General features: G+C 34.4%; 1 protein-coding gene across 1 annotated transcript in view; it reads right to left on the bottom strand.

Annotated features, from left to right (window-relative positions):
- LOC123692979 overlaps nt 1–24,172 on the bottom strand; it is a 140,619-nt gene that overhangs the window by 8,074 nt on the left and 108,373 nt on the right. Inside the window, exons 2-11 of the mRNA XM_045637842.1 lie at nt 23,595–23,730; nt 12,235–12,356; nt 9,359–10,171; nt 9,101–9,241; nt 8,479–8,603; nt 7,944–8,072; nt 6,420–6,588; nt 5,947–6,110; nt 5,436–5,603; nt 4,471–4,673 (exon numbers count right to left, since the gene is read on the bottom strand). Of these exons, the coding sequence (XP_045493798.1) occupies nt 4,471–4,673; nt 5,436–5,603; nt 5,947–6,110; nt 6,420–6,588; nt 7,944–8,072; nt 8,479–8,603; nt 9,101–9,241; nt 9,359–10,171; nt 12,235–12,356; nt 23,595–23,730 (2,170 nt within the window). The remainder of the gene's footprint in view (nt 1–4,470; nt 4,674–5,435; nt 5,604–5,946; nt 6,111–6,419; nt 6,589–7,943; nt 8,073–8,478; nt 8,604–9,100; nt 9,242–9,358; nt 10,172–12,234; nt 12,357–23,594; nt 23,731–24,172) is intronic.

Raw genomic sequence — 24,172 nt, 5'->3', positions numbered from 1 at the left:
AAAGCATGTAAAGCATGCAAAGAACATACTACGTTAATATCGCCTATACAGAAGATGATCTGTAATAAATTGTGAGGTTATAAGCAAACCCACTTTTATATTTGTCGGACCACACCACCGAATTCGTAGATTGTTTACCTCTAAGTCATCAAGACTATGACGAAATCGTCTGCAGTAAGACGGGCCTCTCGCTATTCGTCCGTTTTCAGAGACTGAATAATTTCAATTCTTAATCTTTCATTAAACAAATATTAATCGTTCTTGTCTCAAATAATTGTAATATTCGCGTCCCTACTCTAGTCATTGCTTATGCTCATGTTCATCTTCAAGAGATCGAATAATATTATGATACACCCTATCATTTGTCAAACGGTCTTCATATTGAGTAAAGTTTCAGATTCTCGAGATTAAATATGACTGTCGTGATCAGTAGTGAGACGTAATTCCCTCTCAGTGAGGGTTTCGGTCTAACGGGATAATAGGGGAAACCGGGTTTGTTTGTCTCACGGGTTGGTTGTCACAGCGGTCTTAACACAAAACTGAACTATCGAATAAGTCTGTTGAAAAGCGTGGCAAAAGCGATACAGTGACAACGCTGTCCCCACTTCGCGTCAGACCGCCCCGATCTGCCGTGAGGGCCTTTTTTTTTAGTGGGGAAATCTTGCATAGATACCCACGGCCTCCGGGGAAGAGGCCGTGGGTTATGTCGGATTCCTACCGACCAAAACCCCACTGTGTTCCGTCGAGCCGCATCAACGACAGGGCCACGGGTATGTGTAGAATTCATCCGTGACTGCCGTGAGGGCCTCACAAGTGTTTATAGTTTTCGCACAGATTTTTAATGATGACCGAATATGGTCCTCATAACATCACCATCAGAAAAAAGGAAATATTTTTAATTGTGAAAAAATATTAATATGATTAACACTATTTTAACATAAAATATTATAAGTCTGTGAGTGTGTAAAAAAAAAGACGGGTTGCACTCCGGGAGTGCCGGCAGAAGTGAAAACTTGATTATTAACGTTCAGCATGTTTGATATTTTGGAATGGTAGGTATCTGTCTTACGCATGGAATATAAGGGCTAAAAAAACTAACATCCGTCTTACGCTTTTTCGATGGTCACGTGTCCTGACGCGAGTTTAAGATTTTATACCCAACGCCGCTAAAAAAGTTTTCACTTCAATAAATCCAGCTAATAACACATCAAACTTATGTTTATAATTAGGTATACGACATGAAAATATATTAATTACCAAGCAATAATAATACAGATAAATACTGAACATAAGTATAATAGTTAGTATTAAGTAGTATTAGTTAAAATATACTTTGACTGTTAGTCAAAGTTTAACCAACGAACACCAACGAACTAACCTTTTCTATAATACTTAACATGGCACATTTTTCAAATTATCTTGCTCAACTCTGCTCAAAAATTTGAGGGTTTTGTTGGAACTTCAATGTGTCAAAACTATGATATATCTAAACTACGATACTACTTGAAATAACTTGCATGCGGAAATGCTCATTACAATTGTGAATCTAAAGAATAACTAACAACATACTATTCAATTTTATTGAGCTGATGAATATCTTTTGCCTGGAAGAGATCACCGTCTCCTAATAAATATACTGTGTTTTCTTATAAAATCTTTACATAATTTATTTTATTTAGTAGTTTAGTTTTTGTTATTTTTATGTGAAAATGAGCTTGAGCAATGAGCTTATACATATTTGGCAAAAGTATACATAAATTTTTTATAATTTCAGGACCGCAACTTAAATGGGGCGCTCGGAAAATATGTCTATGGGTTATTAATAGAGAAATGATACACAACAAAGTTATGTTGGATCCATTTTATTTATAAATAATGAAAATTATATATTTATAAAATATAAAACATATTAGTTATGTAAAATGATTAAAAATAAATAAATGAAGCAACTACGATTCAAAGAAAACATCTTTTTCAGTGTGAAAATGCTCTTAGCAATCCTGGATGATGAACTGTATATCATGTACTCTGATCCCAGTACGGTCGGTACCTCGATAGCCATAACGATAAATATTATAATCAGATAACCGCAAAGTCAAAAGAGTGCAAAATTTACGTTTCATTTGGCAATAACATTTTTTCGGTACTAAAACGTAGTAGTTTGATATGTGGCTGGCTGCCCCTCCTCTCCTTCCTGAAAAATATCCTCCAAAATTTCCCGAGATACTTCCAATGATTGAACCATTATGATTAACACTATTATTGATATTGATCAATGATTGAACCATTGGACGTTGGACATTAACTTCAGTCAAAAATTAACGAAGCGGATGATTACTAATTTCCACATAATCCTCGCTGCCACTATCTTTATCATCAAATCATCAATTTTCAAGTGGTGTTGTAAAATTGTCAGCAGAAATCGTCTTCCAAAGGCGATATCATTTTATGAGCATTGAATCTGTAAATAAAAAAATCAAAAGTTAACTGTAAATCTATAAAAAAAGTTACTTACAAATAAAATTTTATCAAAAACTACTGTTCCCAATGCACCTCAAAATCTTGTAAAAGTCATATATAAAAGAATTCATCAATTCATCATTTTATTATTTCATTCAAAAAGTGTAATAATATAATACCAACAAAACACATGAATTGCTATCATTATAAAAAAATAAATACCTGTATGTAACAACTTACCTTTAGTGGGAACGCATGATGGTGAAAATTCACAAAACACTAAGATTGCATTTGATATTTTTGGTTTTATGGCATTCAATAGTCAAAAGTCGATTTCTCTGTCCCTATGTCCCTTTGTATGCTTAAATCTTTAAAACTACGCAACGGATTTTGATGTGGTTTTTTAAATAAATAGACTAATTCAAGAGCAAGGTATATAATTTATTAGGTTTTAGACAAAGCGGGCGAAGCCGCGGGCGGTAAGCTAGTAAATTTATAAAACACGAAGATTTTTAAAATTGTAACTAATGAACACAATCAATATTAGATTAATTACTGTAGATAATGGTGTCTAGTTTTACTTAAAATAATAAACATCTACCCTCACTTTAAAAAAATGTAGTATATTTATTATTTACACGAAATATACCTTATAGGGAAGGGAAGATATGGGTTAAAGAGTTAAATAAATAACATGATTATATTTAAATTATTAATTTTCAACAGTGTATTCAGTAGTGTTAACATGTAAATTGATTTGATTTTTACGAAATCTCATAGATGGCGCTGTTACAAAATTAACATTATACAACTTACATTCTTTAAACTATGTTTCTCTTCCCAAGTTACTTAAATGGCATATTTTTTATAGTTTCAATCTAGATATTGTCAAACAACATTTATATATGCGTCATTTAATTATTAATTTCCAATAGTTAATGTGTGTTTGATTTTTATAACACTGGCTATAGATGGCGCTGTTTCAAATTTGTCTTTATACTGCTAAGATTCATTTAACTGTTTCTCTGCCAAAATTACATAAATGACGTAGTTTTTATAGTGTAAAGGTAGATAATAGCATGGCTTACTCAAAAACAACATTTAAACATGAGTCTTTAGATTGTATGCTGTCGTAGTACACGGAATATGTAAGAAAAATAAAGGTTCACAGCTCCTCCCCCGTAGGTGATAGCTTGATAATATGTAGCCTATAGCCTCACCCGACCTGTTAGTAATATTCATGCAAAATTTGAAGTCAATCTATGCAGTACTTTTCGAGATTAGCCCAGACAAACATACAGACAAACAGACAAACAGACAAACAGACAAACAGACAAAAATTCTAAAAACTATGTTTTTGGCTTCTATATCGATTATAGATCACGGCCCAAGTATTCTTTTAAAAAAATATTCAATGTACAGTTTTGACTTTCCTACGATTTTATTATATGTATAGATTTTTTTCATTTTTCTTGTTAAAATGATTAGAAATCGAACTATTAACGATCTCGAAATGCGATATATTATTTGATATTTCTTCATCATATGTTTAACGCACTTAACAGCGAGCGTCTTTTAGAATAGGTACTTCTTAATTTAAGTCTAGAACTTTTTGGTTAAAATTCTGTTACTGTATACATGTTATATGCTATCTTGTTACTTCATTAATAATTGAGTTTTTTTGATCTCGTATGGAGGCAGGCGTTGGTACTTGTTCTAACATAAGCATTTACATGACTGTCATCAGAATTAAGGTTTCTGTGTTAGATTCGTATATTTCACTCGTCACGTTAGCTCGCACGCGCAGCGCAGGTTTCCGTCCTCTACAGACCCGTTAATACTGAAACTGCATAGATCTAATCTACTTAGTACTGAGTTGGTCCCCTTTTTGCTAAAGGTCTGCCACACTTTTGTCTTTTTCTTTGTTTTGTATGTTTACTTTATTTTATTAAGTATATCTGTTGTTGGCTTTTGGCAAAATAAATTATTCTTTCTTTCTTTCTTACTTACCCATTATAGTCATTGCAAGGCGTGCCGGGTTTAGCGTACATGTCGGGCACGTCGAAGGGCGGCGTGTTCCAGCGGAAGGACGACTCGCAGGGCCCGCCCGGCTTGCGGCAGCACAGCTCGCACGCGGACCGCGGGTCGTCTTTCCGCGGCGCACATTGACACGACTCCAGCCCGTATGCGAGACAGATCGAGCCGGTACACTCCTGTGAAAACATTGGAAATTAAGGGGAAGCTCCCTAAATTTGGAGCGATATTCAACTTTATTACAGCTGTATTAGCGTCTAGTACCGTAACCGGTCTCTCAGTGCTAAAAAATGAGAAAGGGAGCCTCCTCTTAAGCAAAAACTAAAGAACATGATTAAAAAGCATGTTGAAAACTTAAAAAAGGGCAAGGAATTTTACTGATATTTTTACAAATTTGGCAAAACCATCAAAAATTGCGTTGATATTATGTTACAACGAAACAATTAAAATATTGTAAGATTTTTGCGATTCGTAGGCTACCTTTTACCGCGATCATACGTCTTATTCCTACAGGAATTTCCTTTTGCCACGCGTTAAAAAGTAACCTAATATTGTTCAACTAAAGAGAAATCCTATAGAGGGCGAGGGACAGATGCATTATACATCTGTTTCACTGATCAATTTTCTTTAGGGACAAGTAGGTGATACCTTCTGTGTCCTGCCAAACTGAGACATTTCTTTTTCTTCGGCTCCACCGGGAATCGAACCCACGAGCCCTCGGTTCTACGCTCACGTGTCAACTATTATAGGCTAGGCCAGTGCCGGCGTGAGGGCCACTGACACCCCGGGCGAAAATATTGTGGCGCCCACTAGAGGGAAGCAATATCAAGTGTTAGGTTAACCAACATCAGACCTTGGCGCCCCCCAGAATTTGTCGCCCTGGGCCATTGCCCCCTCTGGCCCCCTCTAACGCCGGCACTGGGCTAGGCCCCAATACTCACTCCCATAAAGCACACGAGCTCTCTATCACATCTCGTCCTATTCGGCTTGTGTCTACTAGCGGGGCAGGCGGCTCGCTTGCCGTCACAATGTGCGGCGTCACGACACCCGTTGTCAGACCGACACTTGTCACCGAACTTGAGCGTACAAGATGATGTGCAGCAAGGACCCTGGAAAAGAGTATGCATTTCATTGTGCTATATTGGATAGTCACTTTTTGCTGGTCAAAACAGTGTGTCATTATCCTGTATGAATAATCTATTGCAAATGCATTTACAAAGACGAATTTATCGAGTTACTTGTTTATTCCTGTTGATAGAAGCTTCTTTCATACTATTAATTTATACTAATCTTTACCCACAGGTTTTTGTAAACTTACTAGAAGGACCCATAAATTTTCTGTCATTCTTCATCTCATTTCATTTTTATTTTTCACTTTGTGATTCACTCGTCACATAGTATCCTGGGTAAAACAAAATTCTCACACGCCTTCACTTAAACTAGTTACAATACCTGACTAGGACTGCACACGCTATGCTCCGTGAGCGTGCAGGGCTTATAGTGCGGTCTCACAGCTTGCGGCCGGCAGCACACATCCGTGCACTCGGACGCCCAGCCACAGTCGCACTCTTCCCCTTCTTCCACCACACCGTTGCCGCAAATTGCTGGTTGTGGTTCTGTAAGATTTTTACTTGTTATTTTTACATTACATGCATGATTATTACTGGTTATATTTATTTACATTACAGGCTTTAAATTAGTTAAGCATATTTCTTTTTAAACTTCCAGGATATGCATTTTAAAACTTATTATTTTAAGTTGTGTTGCATCACAATGTATTGGTAGAATGTAATGCAGCCAATACTATTTTTATGTACATTTATTAGTGTTAGTGGTGTTATAGTTGGTATTATTAGTTTATACAAGTTGTCACTATTTTATCATTATCTTCCTGACTATAAATTAAGATAGTAAAAATATCTCACCTGTGAAACATCCCTTGGGCGAACGTGCTTTATTATTAAGTACTGGATCTATCGCTCGTAAGGAGCAAGGCGAAAATTTATTGTTGTTCTTACGATCGCCGCTCGTGGCTCTTGCGAACATTATGTAGTTGCCGTCTTCGCCGAACGGCGTACATACTTCTGGGTCATGCTGGAATAAAAAACAATAGTTTGGAAAATCCAAAAGTGCACGCCTCATAATCTCATCCTTTACAATAAAATTGATTATTTATAAAGAGTTTATAATGGTGAATTTTGAGTACACTATAAATATAAAAAAAATAATAATAATAATAAAATAAAGAATATATATAGATATACTAAAATTATGGAGAACAGTCGATATTTTTTTTTGTTTATTTAATAACAATTAAACCACATCGAATCAGACCCTGAAAAATGAAAGGGTTCTATTCCTGAGCATACTCAAGCGTAAGAGAAAAAAAAGACTCGATTAGTAAAGTATTTCGGTCGCTATCGTGTTAACAAGAAAATCCTCCGCACATACAGACACACGGACGTCCAAGACAGAACTTTTTTAAACTGTTTTTTAACTAGTTTAAATAACAAAAATGACATCAAAAATATCATGAATGTTAAAAATAGTGTTTTTTCTTAATATGTGTGTGTATGTATTATCACAAGTGCAATGTATAAAGACATTTTAAGTTAAAATCAGATGTTTTGCGCGAAGTGACAGTAGTACCCACCTCAACGCTTCGCTTATGAGGCGTGCAATTAGTATTAAACAAAATGCATAAAATAATGTAAATTTATAGATGTGACCATACAAATTCTATGCTATATATTAATTTTAGTCTCTAAGAATATAAAGCCTGAAAACAATTTAAGGTCTACATCTTTCTTACGTATAACGTAGGGGATTCTGTGATTGGGTTTTTCAGGCAGAGAATCCTCAGAGAATCCTCTGCCTGAATAACCCACGAATTCTAATGCATTCTATCATTCAACATTTAAAATGTTATTAAGTCGACATAATATCGGAAATATGTAACAAATAAAAATACAATATCAACAACTTAGAAAGAATTTTGTTAAATAACAACTACGTCGATATTATCGATAACGGGCGAAATTCTCAGAAATAATTGGGTACGAAACGTCATTATAATTGCGATGTATCGTTTGATATGTTGTTGCTTTTAATGGCGGCCTTCCGAGTAGAGGTGGTTCAAAAATATTTTCACGTGTAAACATGATCAAAGCTAATAATTGTTGGTTTTTCCGCTTTAATTCATTCATAAATTTCCCCGAAACGTAATCATCATATGTGTTAAAAAAACATTTATTGGTCATTTCCATACCAATTTATATTATATTATTGTATTTGAAAATATATTATTGTACAGTAAAACACAAATTTTCAAAAAGACTGAATGATGATGAATCTGGAACGATTCTTTCCTACAATACTGTTTCTCACAACATATTATACTACTTTATATCTCCCATATTCACTGGTTCTCTCCAAAATATACCACTTACCGGCGAGCCGAAATTATGGCCGATCTCATGAGCCAGAGTCACGTGGGACACCGCCGGCGGCACGTGCTTGCCGTAATTAAGGAGGGTCACGATGCCCGTGTTCAAAGACTTCATGCTGCCTCTGTAATGCTGAAGTAAATGGTGTCGGAATAAATTAATCAATCCAATTTGCATGTAATGTAAACTGTTATGGTTGGTTTGATTTGGCTTTCGATTCTCTAACTCTGTTCCTTTATTGATTTCCCTTTTGATAATTTATTAGATATCGAATATGGTAAGTAGATATCTGATTGTAAATAAGACAAATTTCAAGTCACTCTTTAGTAGTTAAATATTATGAACATTTTGTACTTTATACTACAAATAATCAATACCTAAATTATAATATGAAGTAAACAGTAAAAATTCCAAAAGAACATTAACAATATCTATTCTATCATGAGGTAAAACTAAAAGATCCTATCTATGTATTCATCAAGTCGAAATGTATAATCTTTTATATCGCCAAGGAAGATCATTGTTAAACGTTACTTACTCCGTTTTTTTCACAAACGCCACCAGCATTCTTGAGGTCTCCAGTCCAGGCCAAGCCCAGTGTGCCCATCTCGAAATCACGGTACGTAAACATATACGCTAAACAAAATGCGTCGTAATCTTCCTCTGAAATAAAATTCCCATTATTTAGGAGTTTACGACTATCCTCCTGAACAGACTTATCAGCATTATGGGTCGATTATATTTGTGATCCCATTATAATTGGGTTGTCATAAAGAAAACGCTTACCAAATTATATTTTTATTTGGCCTGGCTGCTTTGGACAGCGTCAGACGTGGGCCTATTAACTTTTATTACTCGAGAAATATATTTGGCGGTCGTTTTCCAATATACCTACTACTAAATCTATAAATAGATTGGGGAAGATCAGTTCATACTAATGTTCAAATATGACGTTCTTAAATAACTAGAAGCTGTTACTTAATATTTATAATAATAATATATTGTAATGTGACTGTTATGTAAATCTACTAACTAGAATGTTTGTAGGTTTTTTATTAATTACATACTATGTTAATGAGTAATAATGTTATTACGCTAAATATATTCTTTTTAGTCGTAAATTATATAAACTGAATTAAAAATTTCGTCAAAAGACGTACCTGAAAAAAGCTCTAGATATTTCTCGACGCCATAATTATTCGGGAAGCGATACGCGGGGTCTTTAAGCGCGTCTAAAGTGTGAACTTTTATCCTTTTTATCATGAACGTAATATTATCTGCTTTCCCGTCCTGATTAAAATCTGCAAAGTAAAGAAAGCACACTTAATAACATTGGTCTTCGTATAACTATTGTAATAAATAACATCGTAACCTAGTTTACATATTAGTTTAATCTTCAAGAAATTCATTAAACGCACCTGTTACTTTATATATGGCATTAACTTTCTGCACATGTCGTGTCATTACTTCAATACAGGCCTCTTCGGAGCCGTAACGTTGATAGAACATGTGATCTGCCTGTAAATAGACTAGACAAGTAGTTTTTCTAGGATCAACTGTTGCCCTTTTATTGACGTGTCTTCCGTCATCGCTGGCATTCGCTGACAGTATTGTATATCCCACTGGCTCCTTCTTAACAATATCTTTACTAACAGTCACTACACCTGCTTTAGTTTTTATCACTTCCACGTGAGTCTTTGGTTTCGGTCTCGATTCCTCCGAATCGAGTCGCACTTTTGTGATGAGGTTACTTTTATCGATTTTGGTTTTCGGTTTTCGCGTACTAAATTTATCGAAAGGATCGCTATTACTAGTGTAGGGAACGTCTAAATCTAGCGGTAAATCAGGATTTTTCTTTGGCTGATCATCTTGCATTTCATCTTCAGGAAGCCATCTCTTTTTTCGTCTATTTATTTCAGTTCCTAAGTCTTCTGTCTTATTGTTAAATGGAATTTCTGTTATACTTAATTCTTGAGTGAAGTTAAATAGTTCTCCGTGTTGCCCGATGGTTCCTTTAATGTGAAGAAGATGAGAAGCACAATGTGAGATATCTCTGTTGTTGTGAGGGTGATCGACATCAGATCGTCTGTAGATGACGCTGTGCATGTTCGGATGATCAACATTGTATCGAGATATTGGCTCGACGTAGTACTCTTCAGTCGAGGTCCATATTGTACCATCGAAAAGACCCTCCGCTGTAATGACTCCATACACATGTGAAGTTTCGTCATCTGAAAAGAATAATTTTAAATAACTATGAATAATATACATCATCATCATCATCATCATCATCAGCCCATATTATACGTTCCCACTGCTGGGACACGGGCCTCCTATGAGGGTACAGGCCATAATCCACCACGCTGGCCAAGTGCGGGTTGGCGGATGGCACATGTCGTCGAACTTTTTAATTCTACGACATGTCGGTTTCCTCACGATGTTTTCCTTCACCGTTCGAGCAGTGGTGATGTTACAACATGCGCAGATAAATTGAAAAATCAATTTATTTCCTGCGCGCTCGCCTGGTCTCGAACTCCGGACTTATCGATTCGAAGTCCGAGGTCTCACCACTGAGCCACCACTGCTTCATAATAATATACATAAATAAAGTTAATAATGAAATGAAAGACTATTACAAAATTGCTCTTTGAATCTCAAACAACTGGGGACGCTTTAATGAATGGCCGGCTATATTTTATGCAAACTAATGCGAGGTGCAAAGAGCCCTGGGGTTTTCGATGAATTAAAATCACAACTTGCACTCAGCCGGAGGGGTGAAAACCGCTCATAAATAACAGTAATTACAAGCTCTATTTGTCTTTGAATTCTAAATCTTTTGAAATTATTGATGGCTTAATTAAGGTATAGTTAGCACTTAGTAATGCAATCCACTTTGTGTCTTACGTAGTTTATTAGTACTAATCTTTAAAATTCGTCGTAGGTAAACTCAAAAGTCAAACTCTAACATTTTATCATACAACGCAACTTATTTTAAAAAGGTTTTTAATTGTAGTGTACATAGAAATATTTACCACTTGTTGGTTTTTAATGTGTGTATTAGCAGTTACTTCAAAGAAGACTCAAATTAAAAACCTCGACTAAAAATGTTTATTTCAGCAATACACGTTTCTGTTAACTGTACACCTTCTTGGTACACACTAACATAAGACGGTTAATACTTAATAATATGTGTATAGTCGGTTTGCATCCGTTTACCCCCCGGTAGCCCAGCAATGTCATAGACGGGTATTAATGTCGGCATCATGATGACAAATACAAGAACAGTCAAACCGAGACTTGTACTCTATTAAACTTGTGAACTAATTTCATCAAAATTCACTTTGTCTCCACGTAGCAGATGGGTCGCACCTCGTAATTTCGTTTATTAAGTTAGCTTCTGAATGGAAGTTTTGCCTTGTGTTTAATTTATTGTTTTAACGACTTGGAAAATTAAAGGCATAGTGAGTTTTAAACTGGAATCGTTGCTATGGAAATGTATTGAGAAATTTAAACAGAATTTTGCCAAGAAAAAGTAGAAGGCTGAATTATGAAATTAATAATTTGTATTTACGTAGTATAAATGAATTAGAATAGAACAGCGATAAACAACATTGAACAAAAACCTTTTAATCTTAAACCAAATACGACCGCATCTTTTTTGTAATAAACATATTTTTCATGAAAATGTACAATTTATATCACGGATTTGCCTATTGTTGAGATGATTGTATGAATCGAAGCAAAACGAACCACAGCTTACGTGACCAGCCTACGAACCTTCGCTCGGCAATATGTATAAATCCAAGATGATACTGAGGTACAAATCATACTGGAGGCAGAATTAGGTCACGATCGCGATATATCACATGTATAAGATGTATTTAATTGTTATGTAAATTTCCTTAACTTGTTTATTGTCCTCCATTGCATCGTCGTTACGTCCCACCCACTCCCCCTTTACGATCGTATTGAGGGTGAGGTAACCTAAATTTTTGGAACGGGGTCAATATAGCAACATCCGAATTAATCTGCTTTTTTAACGACGCAGTTAAAGATAAATAATTCTTATTTGTGCTCAATATTTCAAAACCCCGTTATAGAAGGGACGAGCAAATTTGTTTGTTTGAATGCCTAATCACACATATAAAGTGAAATAATTTAATAGTCCGCCACTAGTAGAGGCGGACTTTGTATAAATAGATAGGTAGAGTCTGAATCTTATTACCTCGTCTCTTAATCTATACATTATCTATTATGCCTGATAAAACTGAGCAAACAATTATAACTTAATTACCTTCAAGCTTCCCCGAGTACACATGAGCGGTGTTGTAGTCCATGGGCCCGGCGGTGGAATGGAACTGCACGTCTTCAGCAAACACCGAACTGGGGTCCGGCTGGAGGACTAGCCGGAACTCCCTGGAACAAGCAAATTTTTCGTGATTACATATTAATAAAGAGCAGTGGTGGCTCAGTGGTGAGACTTTAGACTTCGAATCGATAAGTCCGAGGTTCGAGACCAGGCGAGCGCGCAGGAAATAAATTGATTTTTCAATTTATCTGCGCATGTTGTAACATCACCACTGCTCGAACGGTGAAGGAAAACATCGTGAGGAAACCGACATGTCGAAGAATTAAAAAGTTCGACGACATGTGTCATCCGCCAACACGCACTTGGCCAGCGTGGTGGATTATGGCCTGTACCCTCATAGGAGGCCCGTGTCCCAGCAGTGGGAACGAACGTGGGCTGATGACGATGATGATGATGATGATGATGATGATATTAATAAAATTATTTGATTTTTTGTATATTATAATATACCGACGAACGATTATTACGTATAAGTAAAATTAATTTAGGTAGGTAATACAGTCTAGTTTTTCTACGCCTATTAATACTATTATCACAAAGTACATAATATTAGTTGTGAAATGGATAATGGATAGTCATTATTAAGTATAAATATCAAGTAAGTAAATAAAATTATGTGAAAAAAAAAAAACTTTTATAGTAATAAAACGCACACATAAAATTGTTTGGTGTTGGTCATGCTCTTTTTGTCACACAACTAAAGTGTTTAGAAAATAATAAAGCGAACTGATAAATGATAAGGCGCAACATCGACTTGACTTTTCTTGGAAATTAAGTGTCGTTCAGCCTTTGAATTGTGGAGATCGTGTCGATATTTTTATTTAATATTTATTGTGTATTATCCAAGAAGAATGGATTATTCTGAAAACCTATAAGTATGAAGTATGTAATAATGTATGAATATGTTTCTAGAAAATAATGTTAAGTTTCATTCATTACTATCAACTAGTAAATTTTCAGTAAATCAAGATATTTTCGATTACAATGTCCAAAACAAGTTCATTTAAACGCAAACGCCAAATACTATTCTAGCAAACATTTACATCATAATACCTAGGTACATATGAATTCAATAATTTAGTTCGTTAACATTCCTTTTCCGAACACACAAGGAAAAGTTATGAATCTGCTTTAATCTCATTATAAATCGCAAGTTAAACTAGAGAAGTGATTTCGTAGATATCCAGCTATAAAGGAGCGTACCCACTATATATCATGAGGTAATATAACCAGTGTTTTAAAGTTAGAAAGTTCAAACTACAATAGTCACGTGGAGGTAGTAAATTTATGTTACGTAAGTCTGCTCTGAGTTATAGTGGCTGCGCCGATCTACATTTTAACACCTGAAGATGTGACGTCGTAAAAATGTCCTGTCCGGACGCATGCTAAAATATAACCCTGCGTGCTTTTTGGAATTGTTGACTTCGTAAGTACGTAAACCTTGGTTTTAGTAGTTTTTTATTAATTGCATAGGGAGATGATTATTTAGTGATTTAAGCAATAGGAAATATGTAATCGAATTAGGTATCTACATTTGAAATGTTAATAGAAGTTATTATTAGATACATAAATACTGATAACTCTACATGCGAAAGAAAAAGCTATTAAAATGATTATAGAACCATTATAGAATGAGTATCTAATATTAAGAAATCACACCCTGTATAAGGACGTATCACAGTGTTTTTATTAGAGCCTATCTAAGCTGAAAATTTAGTTAAAATTTTGATCACGCAATTGAGCGATTAAGAGCAAGAACTGTGAATTACATCATTGTTGCTAAATTGAAGTGGGTTACCAATTTTCTTTGTATACAATTTACAAGTTATTAATATTTCTTTGCTTAATGGAGCTTACACATGACGGTTTTCATATAATTTACATGTTGGTGAGGATTGATGACTTTTTTAAATTTAATATTTTCCATATTTATTAATATTCATTCGAACATTTACATACTGTGAAAGATACAGGGACGCTTGGCAGCGATATTGAAACGAAAAAGCTTAAAATGCATATTTTTATTGAATAAATATTCTTAATATGAAGATATTTATGTATTTTATGGGCATGGTACAGCGATTATTGGAATTAATAAATAATTATTAAACAATTATTAAATTGATCCATTTGTATCCTTTTGAGAAAGAAAGATCCCGTCTAAAACCTATGAGTGAATGGTCCACCACCATAAGGAATTCTCTGTGTGAATGAATCTTTTTAAAAATTCAATTGAAGATTTTTTCCTGTATACCATGAAATGGTACTGCTTCTATCCCATTATGGTAATCAGAATCAATTCTAGAGCACTTTCCTCAATGTAACTCTGCAACTTTATTAATTTTCGTCAAAAGTGAAATGTTCGCTGGCCTAATTGTTTGCAAACCTGGTGTTCTAATCCAATTAATTACCTGAACATCAGCCTCGGTGAATTTGGAAGCCGTGATTGTTTACCTACTTGAATAAATATTAATAAGCCAACTTTCCCAACAACTTCATTTGGATCCCCGTTCGGGAGGAGTAATAAGATTAATGTGCGGCTTATTTTACTTTCTTTATTAATTCGATATCCGTGGAGACGATCAATTACCTCTGATATTTCGCTAAATCTCGTGTGGAAAAAGTTTTTCGTGTGTTTGCGGAATTGTTTGGAAGAAAAATGGCAATCGTTTTACTTTTAGAAATAGACTGTTTATTTTTAGCACTTGTTTAGTTAGATTCCCAAATATATTTTGGTCGAATTCTATTTCTATTTTTAATAGCGTGGTTTGGAAATAGCGATACGTACTGTGATTGTTTAAAGCTAACTTATAAATAAGAACATATTGCGCTAAAAGTGTGCTAAATTGTGAAAGCTTTTTGCTGTCTCAAATTAAGCCTACATAATATAATGATTTTTATTGTATTTATATATACTTCTAACTGTAGCAATAATTAACGAATTGCTGGCAAAATGATTAAATTATTTACAGCTTTATTGCCTCTACTAAACGGTTTACACGAAATACCTTTTAATAAGCTAAAATATACCTGTAAGCAAATCAATCCTCTCGCTCTTTGAATCAGCGTTTATCAAACGCGACAGTGATTAAGCGAGCCTTTAATCAAAACAAAGTGACGGCGTAAATTACCAACTTTTATTAGCGAGTCCAACATTCGCTCGTCCATCCTTATTTGGGGGACTCAACACTGAAAACTCTGAAAGAAGTTATTAGGGAACGCAATTTCCCGAAGCCATTACTCATTTCTGGTAACAAGCAGGCTGTCCCGGGGCGCCGACCTGCCGCATTGTTGATTACAGAAGCCGTGGGAATATTAAGTCAGTGCTTTGTGAATCTGTGCGGACGCCAGACGCAAATACCCAATCCCAAACACAAGCTTCGCCTCCTCGTTTACGTAACAATAGAAATTGTTCTCGATTTATCCCTTCCGATAAGGATTACATTTATTATTTAATGTCGTTGTATCTCTGATCCGTGTTTAACAAAGTTAAAACAAATAAGCTGTAAATTCGCATAGTATTGAAATTGTTCAACAGAAGCAGGACAGGAATTCATAACATTTCGGCTCTGAATTTGACAAGCTGTAATTACTTGGTTTTATTAAGCGTTCGAGCTCGTCTGGATACGATCGTCGTTCGCAGATTCGTACTTTTATTATTTAAACTCGAAGCTCGGCGAGATTCCGACGAAAGGTTTGGGGCTGAACCTTCGGAAATATTTTTGCAATTTGTCGTAAAAACTTCCATAGCAGTGTCATGGATTACTTCGCAGTTGAGCAGTGTTTGTGATATTGTTAGAAATTTTTGGGCACGTCCCATCTTAACTCAAACATTCATTTATTCAATTAGACTACTATTTAGTAGCACTTTCGAATCGTCATTACATAAGTATTTTAACATTTACCACCGATTCGGAAAGCAGTATCTATGGAGAAGAATTGGCAAGAAACTCCATAGTTGCTCTTTTAAAATCATGTCAATATTACATAATATGTAACTTATATCTAACTTATACATAATATATCATAATATGCCAAAGAACTGTCCTGTGGCTTTTACGCGACAACCCTCCATGGGTCTTTATCGTCCATATATTCCTGAATACTGTAGTACGCTCTCTGAACTAGTACACCTTTTATATAAGTTTTAAATTTAGAACTACTAAACTCTTTAATATTGAGAGGAATTCTATTGTATAAGCGTATACCTTGACCCATAAATGAATTTTTAACTTTAGCTAATCGGAAAAACGGCATTTCAATTCTATTCCTGTTCCTTGTGCCATAATCGTGTCTATCTCCTACTCTTGTGTGTAAGTCGGCGTTTTTGTGAACATGCAAAATATTATTAAATATATACTGTGATGGTACAGTAAGGATACCAGTATTCTTAAAATGATCTCTTAGTGAGTCCCGAGCACGCAAATTATATATAGAGCGAATGGCTCTTTTCTGTAAGATAAATATAGTTTCTATATCTGCAGCCTTGCCCCACAGTAGAATTCCATAGGACATAATGCTATGAAAGTAGCTGAAATAAACCAATCTAGCCGTATCTTCATCGGTGAGATGCCTTATTTTTCGGACTGCATATGCAGCTGAACTGAGCTTACCTGCAGCGGTGTTGACATGGGCTCCCCACTGTAGTTTCTCGTCCAATGTTAACCCTAGAAATACAGTAGACTCAGTAGGATGCAATACCTCCCCGTTCAAGGTAATATCTCTGTTCAACTTTTTTACATTAGGAAGTAAAAATTCAACACAAGTGGTTTTTTTGGCATTTAATAATAAATTATTGGCAGTAAACCATTCAGATATGTGTGAAAGAGCACTGTTCACTTCGTCAACATTTGGGTCATGCCTATCAACATTAAAAATTAATGAGGTATCATCTGCAAACAGAACTATTTCACACCTATCCTGCAAATAATAGGGAAAATCATTGATATATACCAAGAACAAGAAGGGACCTAAAATGGACCCCTGTGGAACACCAATGTTAATTGACGCACCGCTAGAACGTTCTCCATTAACAACTACAGTCTGTATCCTATCATGCAGGTATGACGCTATGAGGTTCTGGGCTTTTCCTGTAATTCCATAGTGATTAAGTTTACGTAACAAAGTACAATGTTCAACGCAGTCAAATGCCTTGGAGAGGTCACAAAATATCCCCAGAGCATTTTTTGAGTTTTCCCATGCTTTATAAATATGTGTTAGAAGTGCAACTCCAGCATCTGTGGTTGAGCGCCCCTTTGTGAAACCAAACTGTTTGGTGTGCAGTAAATTATTAGATGCAAAATGACTACTCAATTGGTTTAATATTAACTTCTCGAATACCTTACTTAATGTTGGTAAAATAGAGATAGGTCTATAATTGTTACAGTCTTCTTGATCGCCCTTCTTAAATAGAGGTATAACTTTACTAAGCTTTAGTAAATTAGGAAATGTACCATAGTCACAACACTTATTAAATATGAAAGCTAAATTTTTCGCAATATTTTCTATTATATTATTAACTAAATTTACGGACATTCCCCAAAGATCACAAGTATTTTTTAGATTAAGCGTCTTAAAGGCAGTAACAATATCACTAGCAGTTACGTGTCGTAATTCAAATAATGTACTGCACCCCGCAACATGGTCTCTCAAAAAGGTTTCTGCAAGTGCTGAAGACGAATTTAAACTATTAGTAATAGTAGCAGGGACACTACTGAAGAATTCTTCAAAAGCAAGCGCAACATCAGCACTTTTGTCAATAACCCTGTCATTATTTACAAGTTTTATGGTATTACTTGATTTGCTTTTACCCATTTCACCATTAATAATAGACCAAACTGTTTTAACTTTATTATCAGAGTCGCGTATTTTTTCTTTGATATACAAACGCTTTGCAGTAAAACAAACTTTTTTAAAAATTTTTGAGTAATTTCTAACATAACTAAGAAAAGATGGGTCTTTATTATATTGCTTCATACCATATAATTCATAAAGAATGTTCCTGCACCTATGTATACTAGCTGTCGCCCATTTACTAAATGGTAAATCCTTGGTAATATTTAAAGATTTAACTTTAAATATTTTTTCAAATTCATTATGTACTAAATTAAAAAGATTTTTAAACATTTCACAAGGACTATTAGGAAAGGATTGATCATTTAGTACGGGCAGGTTTTTATTAATATTATTCTTAAATTTATTAATGCCTTTTTTAGTTATAGGCCTAACATTAATCCTTTTAAATGTAGGTATGCAATCCCATTCAAAAACTACTTTCTGGCCACAGTGATCCGAAGTCAATGTATTGAGAATATTTTTCTCTAAACAGATGCAGTCACAGTATATATTATCAATACAGGTTGCAGAAGTAGGTGTAATTCGTGTGGGTTCGTTAAAAAGTTTATATAGATTAAATGACTGAAATAAATTAACAATTCGTGTAGCCGTTTGTGTTTGTAAAAGTAAATCAATATTAAAATCACCACATACTATAACTTTTTTTTTACTCCTGCTTAGACGCTTTAATATTTCTTCCATGACTTTCTCAAACATATTATAGTCACTGGAAGGGGGTCTATAAACGCAAACAATAATATAACGCTCCAGCTCCACACAGGACAGTTCAATGGTCCGTTCTACAGAAAGACTAACAATGTCAGTTCGTTCTTTACATTTTACACTATCATGTACAAAAATAACAGAACCTCCGTGAATAGCCTGCGTCCTAAAGTATATACTCTTTAATTTGTAATTTTCAATATTTACTAACGACTGACATTGTTTAAGCCAATGTTCTGTTACACAAAATATTTTAATATTGTTATCATTCAGAAACAATTCTATTTCTAACAATTTGCTAGCCAAGCCTTGAATATTTTGATGCACTATGGTAAAAGACTGCTTAGCTGTTGTCTTATATACTAGTTTAAATCTAGCTTAGGGCTAGATTGACTGTCAACACTTAACCTAGGTTGATGTATATTATAATAACTACTATTGCAGATACACTGTATTCTTTGTCAAAGTAAAAGATTTAATACATAAGTTAATGTCAAAGTAAATAAATGCATCACGATGATGATTTGTTAGGTTATACAATTTTAAATTCATATTATGAATTAATCTATTTTGTTCTTGTGTTAAACCAGGTAGGTATGGCAATGTACACAACATAAATTTACATTTAGTCCTACTACTAATATCTAACATTTTTTTAAATCCTACATCAATATCCTTATTATTTATATTTAAACTGTCCCCATATAATATAATTACAATATTATTCTTATTAAAGCTGAAATGATCCAGTGATTTGATTATATATTTAAATGAACTGTTAGGGGTACAAACATTAGTAACTATAAGCCCTAAATTGTTAAGCATAGCGCCAAATCCCTGACCAATATTATCTGACAACACAATCAATTCCTGCTTTGAAAGGTGTTTAGTATTACTGGTTGAATTTGTGGTATTGGGTTTACCACTATGTATGTCTGTGTAGTCAGACTTATGGGGCGACGGTTGCTCATTGTCACTGTTTGAACACTGACATACATATTTATTGGTCAGAGACTCAAAACGATCCATATTCTCATTGCTCAACTTAATAAGGTGATCTGCCTGTTGTATATGCTCGTTAATTTGCATTTGGGCAGAAGAATATTTCTGGTTCACATCATTTAACATTTGACTTAAGGAGTCTATCTTCTCCTTAAGTTCAGTTGTTTCTACATCATACAAGATTTTATAATAATCTAGATCCCTTTGATATTTATCTAATTCCTGATGCAGGTTTTTGTTGGCTTTCTCTAATTGAACTACATTTTTTGAAGAACTCTTTCTTACAATTGATTGCGTACGCTTGATGAACTTACTTAATCTAAGATATTTTTTTAACTTGTTATGCGAAGAGAAATTGATCTTTTTAAAGTTTACAGAACCACTTAACTGTCCACATTCAACAAATTCATCATGAAGACTACTTGGTGTGTTGCATTGCCGCTTGGGATTGTTCTCTTCCACTTCCATTAAGCTACATTCCAACTCCGCAATACGGCTGAGAGCCTTTTCATGGTGACTAGAGCACTGCTGGTAGCTGTCCACAATGTCTTGCAGGGCTTTGCACTTGTCTTCACTATTAATATATTTCATCTACGAAATAATCTAACACTGAGTTGAGAAGTTACTTTGACGCTCGCGTCCCTTACAATAAAACTTTCTAAATCCCTCATTCGAGTGTTTGCCGAAAGAAGAATCAATAAAAGCTTTGTTGGTTTGATTGCCACAGTTAATTTAGCCAACAAAGAGTATTTTTAATAAAATTCTGCATATTTTTGAAATACAATACGTTCAATATATATTTATGACGGTGTTCGAATTTATCAAACCATTCTAAGGCTTTGTAATGTTAAATGATCGAAGAGTTTGTATTTAGTTTTATCAAAAAGAACATTTTATATGACGTTAAACTAAGTTTTTCAATCCTATCATCTTTATCCTCGAGTGGAAGAGAAGGAAAATTGCATCAAGTTAAATCATTTATCCGATTCGAGTCAGTAGCTGCAGTTACTTTGGTTCGTTGGCTTTCATCTTTACAGTTTATTAAATATTACCTATTGGAGAATTTTTAATGGTTCTAAAGTACTCGAGTAGTTCACAATGTATGATAAAAAATTTGTTTAGTCATTTCACATCTTTTGAATTACATTCTTATTTTGGTAAACCGAAAAATGAGTCTTGTCTATTTCAGTCATTTTTTAGCTTGGTAATATAATAAGAAACGTAATTGGATTATATTTCATACGTATTTCCAAGTCATAAAGGTACAAATACAATTCTCACTATTACTGATATGAAATAGGTATATTCTATACGTATTGTTGCCTTGTATTAGCATTGTGTTAAACCTCAGCTTCAATACCTTAATGCCTTTATGCTTTTCAAAGGAAATTATCAACTTAACATCTAGACCTATTGACTGCAGCTGTACAGCGATCGTTTAGCCTAGATATTTTAAATGATAAGGCAATTGTGGTCCTCGATCAAACCCTTAACTGTCTGATTGGCAATTGACCATATCCTCTTTTGATCGATTGTTATATGACCTCAATTGTTGATAATCAGTCATGCTATTACTGCTACCATTATGATGCTAGTAAAGTCCCGTTCTACCCTTTGAATTTAAGTTTCAGTGACATTTATACACAAAGAGATGGAACGGATGTTCATGAACACAATGACGCGTTTATCGATAATAATTCAATGTGAAAGTTTATGAGCACATAGAGATGTCTTTTTGTAGTATGAATTTCATTTATTAAAGCGTAATGAACTGATATAATATACGAAATTAAGAACGGAGATTAATTACCCCAGATAATTTAAATTAATGAATATCTATACAGTGTACAGTGAGTTATGGAAGTATGAAACACAGGTAGAAAAAGGTCTGCAAAAGGCAGACAATACACATTTATAGAGATTGCTCTATATAACAAAAAACACCAAAGTTTTGAAAAGAAAGACCCGTCTTACAATTTATTATACGAGTCGATAACTAGTATCAGCAGATAAAACTGAATACATACCATAAACTAATAGTTAATGCAGTAGGAACCATATCAAAGAGTTGCTTATTAGAATCGTAATAGCGTGATCTCATGTAGCACTAATATAAAACGGGAAAGTTTATCTATTTTCAATAGTGTATAAAATAAAGAGCCGTGAAGGGGTCGGTCGGAACGTTTTAATTAAGGGAATGGAGGTTGTACTCACAAATGGATTAGTCTGGGACACGTTCGATTGACTGGCTTGCGGCGAGTCGTATTCGTCCACGAACATTTACATATACCTCCATAGTCCATATATATGCGAGTTTATGGGGCATTACGTGAAATGAACGGCTTTGTTAATCGTTTGAGGGAATAAAGATAGTGGGAAGGTGATTGGCATTCTATATGTAGAGAGCTTTCTGATGTTATTGTTGTGGTTGGACGTAATGTAAATATATTAATTAGAAATTAAAGAGAGTTGTTAAGCATTTTTAAATTATCAATGTATTGCGAAAAAGCGATAACAAGAAAGCAATCACGTTTAACTTTTTTGTTTCAAACCAAGTACCTAATAATAATGAAATCTACGATTACATTATTATTAGGTACTTGGTTTACGATACATTATAAAATCAGCACGTATAAATTATTTCCCTTCGAGACGGATAACTTTAATAAAATTAGTATGAAAAAACACCGAAGAGCTTTACACATATTTGCATTTGCGTCGCGTTCCGTGTATTGAAAGTATCGTTAGCGAAACAAAAGTGATTTTCCGTTTTCATGGTATTAATATGAAATCGAGGCGTATTGTTCGTTTGATTTCACTCGACGCTTTCAGTTGAAAACTTCATTATAAACAGTCATTGTTGTGTGGTTTTCGTTAAAAATCCGCAAATATTTCTAGTTTATGTTGTTGTTATTTGTTCACATGTACTCGAACAAGTTAGAAATTAATTGGCTTTGACATACGCTGTTTAATTAAATCGAGCATTGGCTTGATATAGTTTAACCACTCTATAGGTATACGACTAACTTTTAATAGAAAATATTATTATTACAGACTAGCTTCCGCCCGCGACTCCGTCCGCGCGGATGTCGGTCTTTGCGTGGATGGTTTATTTCTCCATTTTGAGTAACTCGGACAATGACATCTTATAAATATCGATTGGACCCAAATACGGCTAGGTCTATAATAATACGCAACGTGTGTTCGCGGTAGTACCTACTACAGAACAACGTCTATGGATAACTGAAAAATTGAGATTAATTTTTTTTCTACATATTTTTCCAGGATAAAAAGTATCCTATTTTACGCCCAGGATAATAAGGTATAATTATACCAAGTTTCATCGAAATCGAACCGGTAGTTTTCACGTGATGTCTTCACATACAGACAGACAGACAGACAGACAGACAGACAGACAAAAATTTTTTTAATCACATATTTGGGTTTGGTATCGATCCAGTAACACCCCCTGCTAGTTATTTTTTCAATATTTTCAATGTACAGAATTGACCCTTCTACAGATTTATTAAATGTATAGATAAAGTTTCGTTCACCATTAGCAGGTGTTATAGGTACTGTTTTTAAATAATCACAATAACATATTACTGCTTCCAACTTCGTCTGTTAAAGCTTAAAAACTGTCATAAAAATCTGAAGTATGATTCCAAATGTCATGATTCCATATTAAAAATAGCTTTAATAAATATATATCTCATTATTATTACCTGTTATGTGCTTTAAACGACAATCGCAGAGGTGTGGACGGCGGAGGCGGGGGCGCCGCCGCCCGCCGCCGGCGCAGCCCTAGCGGTTTGTACTCCGCGGGCTGCCAGTGACGAACGAACGGCGTTAGTGTCAACCCTGGAGCAAAGAAATGTGTGTAAGTAAAAAAATAATAATTTCGATGACGATAAAAAATGTGTAATAACATTTCGTTTCTTCGATTGTCTTTCTCCGAGACATAATTTAATAAATAATTATTTTTATACTATGTGTTAAGGTATGGTAAAGTACATAAAAATAACAACATTGAAGATTTTACGCTGTTAAAAAGCCCTAAATCCAATACAAAGCGATTTATAAAAATAAATGTAAATTCTAACGCATTAAACAAACGATGATAATCCTATAAACGAAGCCCTTTAATACCTGGATAAAAGATAAACAGATGGAATATAATTAAACCAAACTTTGAAATAAAACCACTAATCTACTATAGTGAATTTCGGTACGTCCGGGATCACATATAACATTACACATTTACAGAACCTATCAATTATGCATGTTTAGTAGCGAATGCCAA

Source organism: Colias croceus, chromosome 7 (assembly GCF_905220415.1).
Source record: "Colias croceus chromosome 7, ilColCroc2.1".
NCBI lineage: Eukaryota > Metazoa > Arthropoda > Insecta > Lepidoptera > Pieridae > Colias > Colias croceus.
This window is presented reverse-complemented; position numbering and strand designations above follow the sequence as displayed.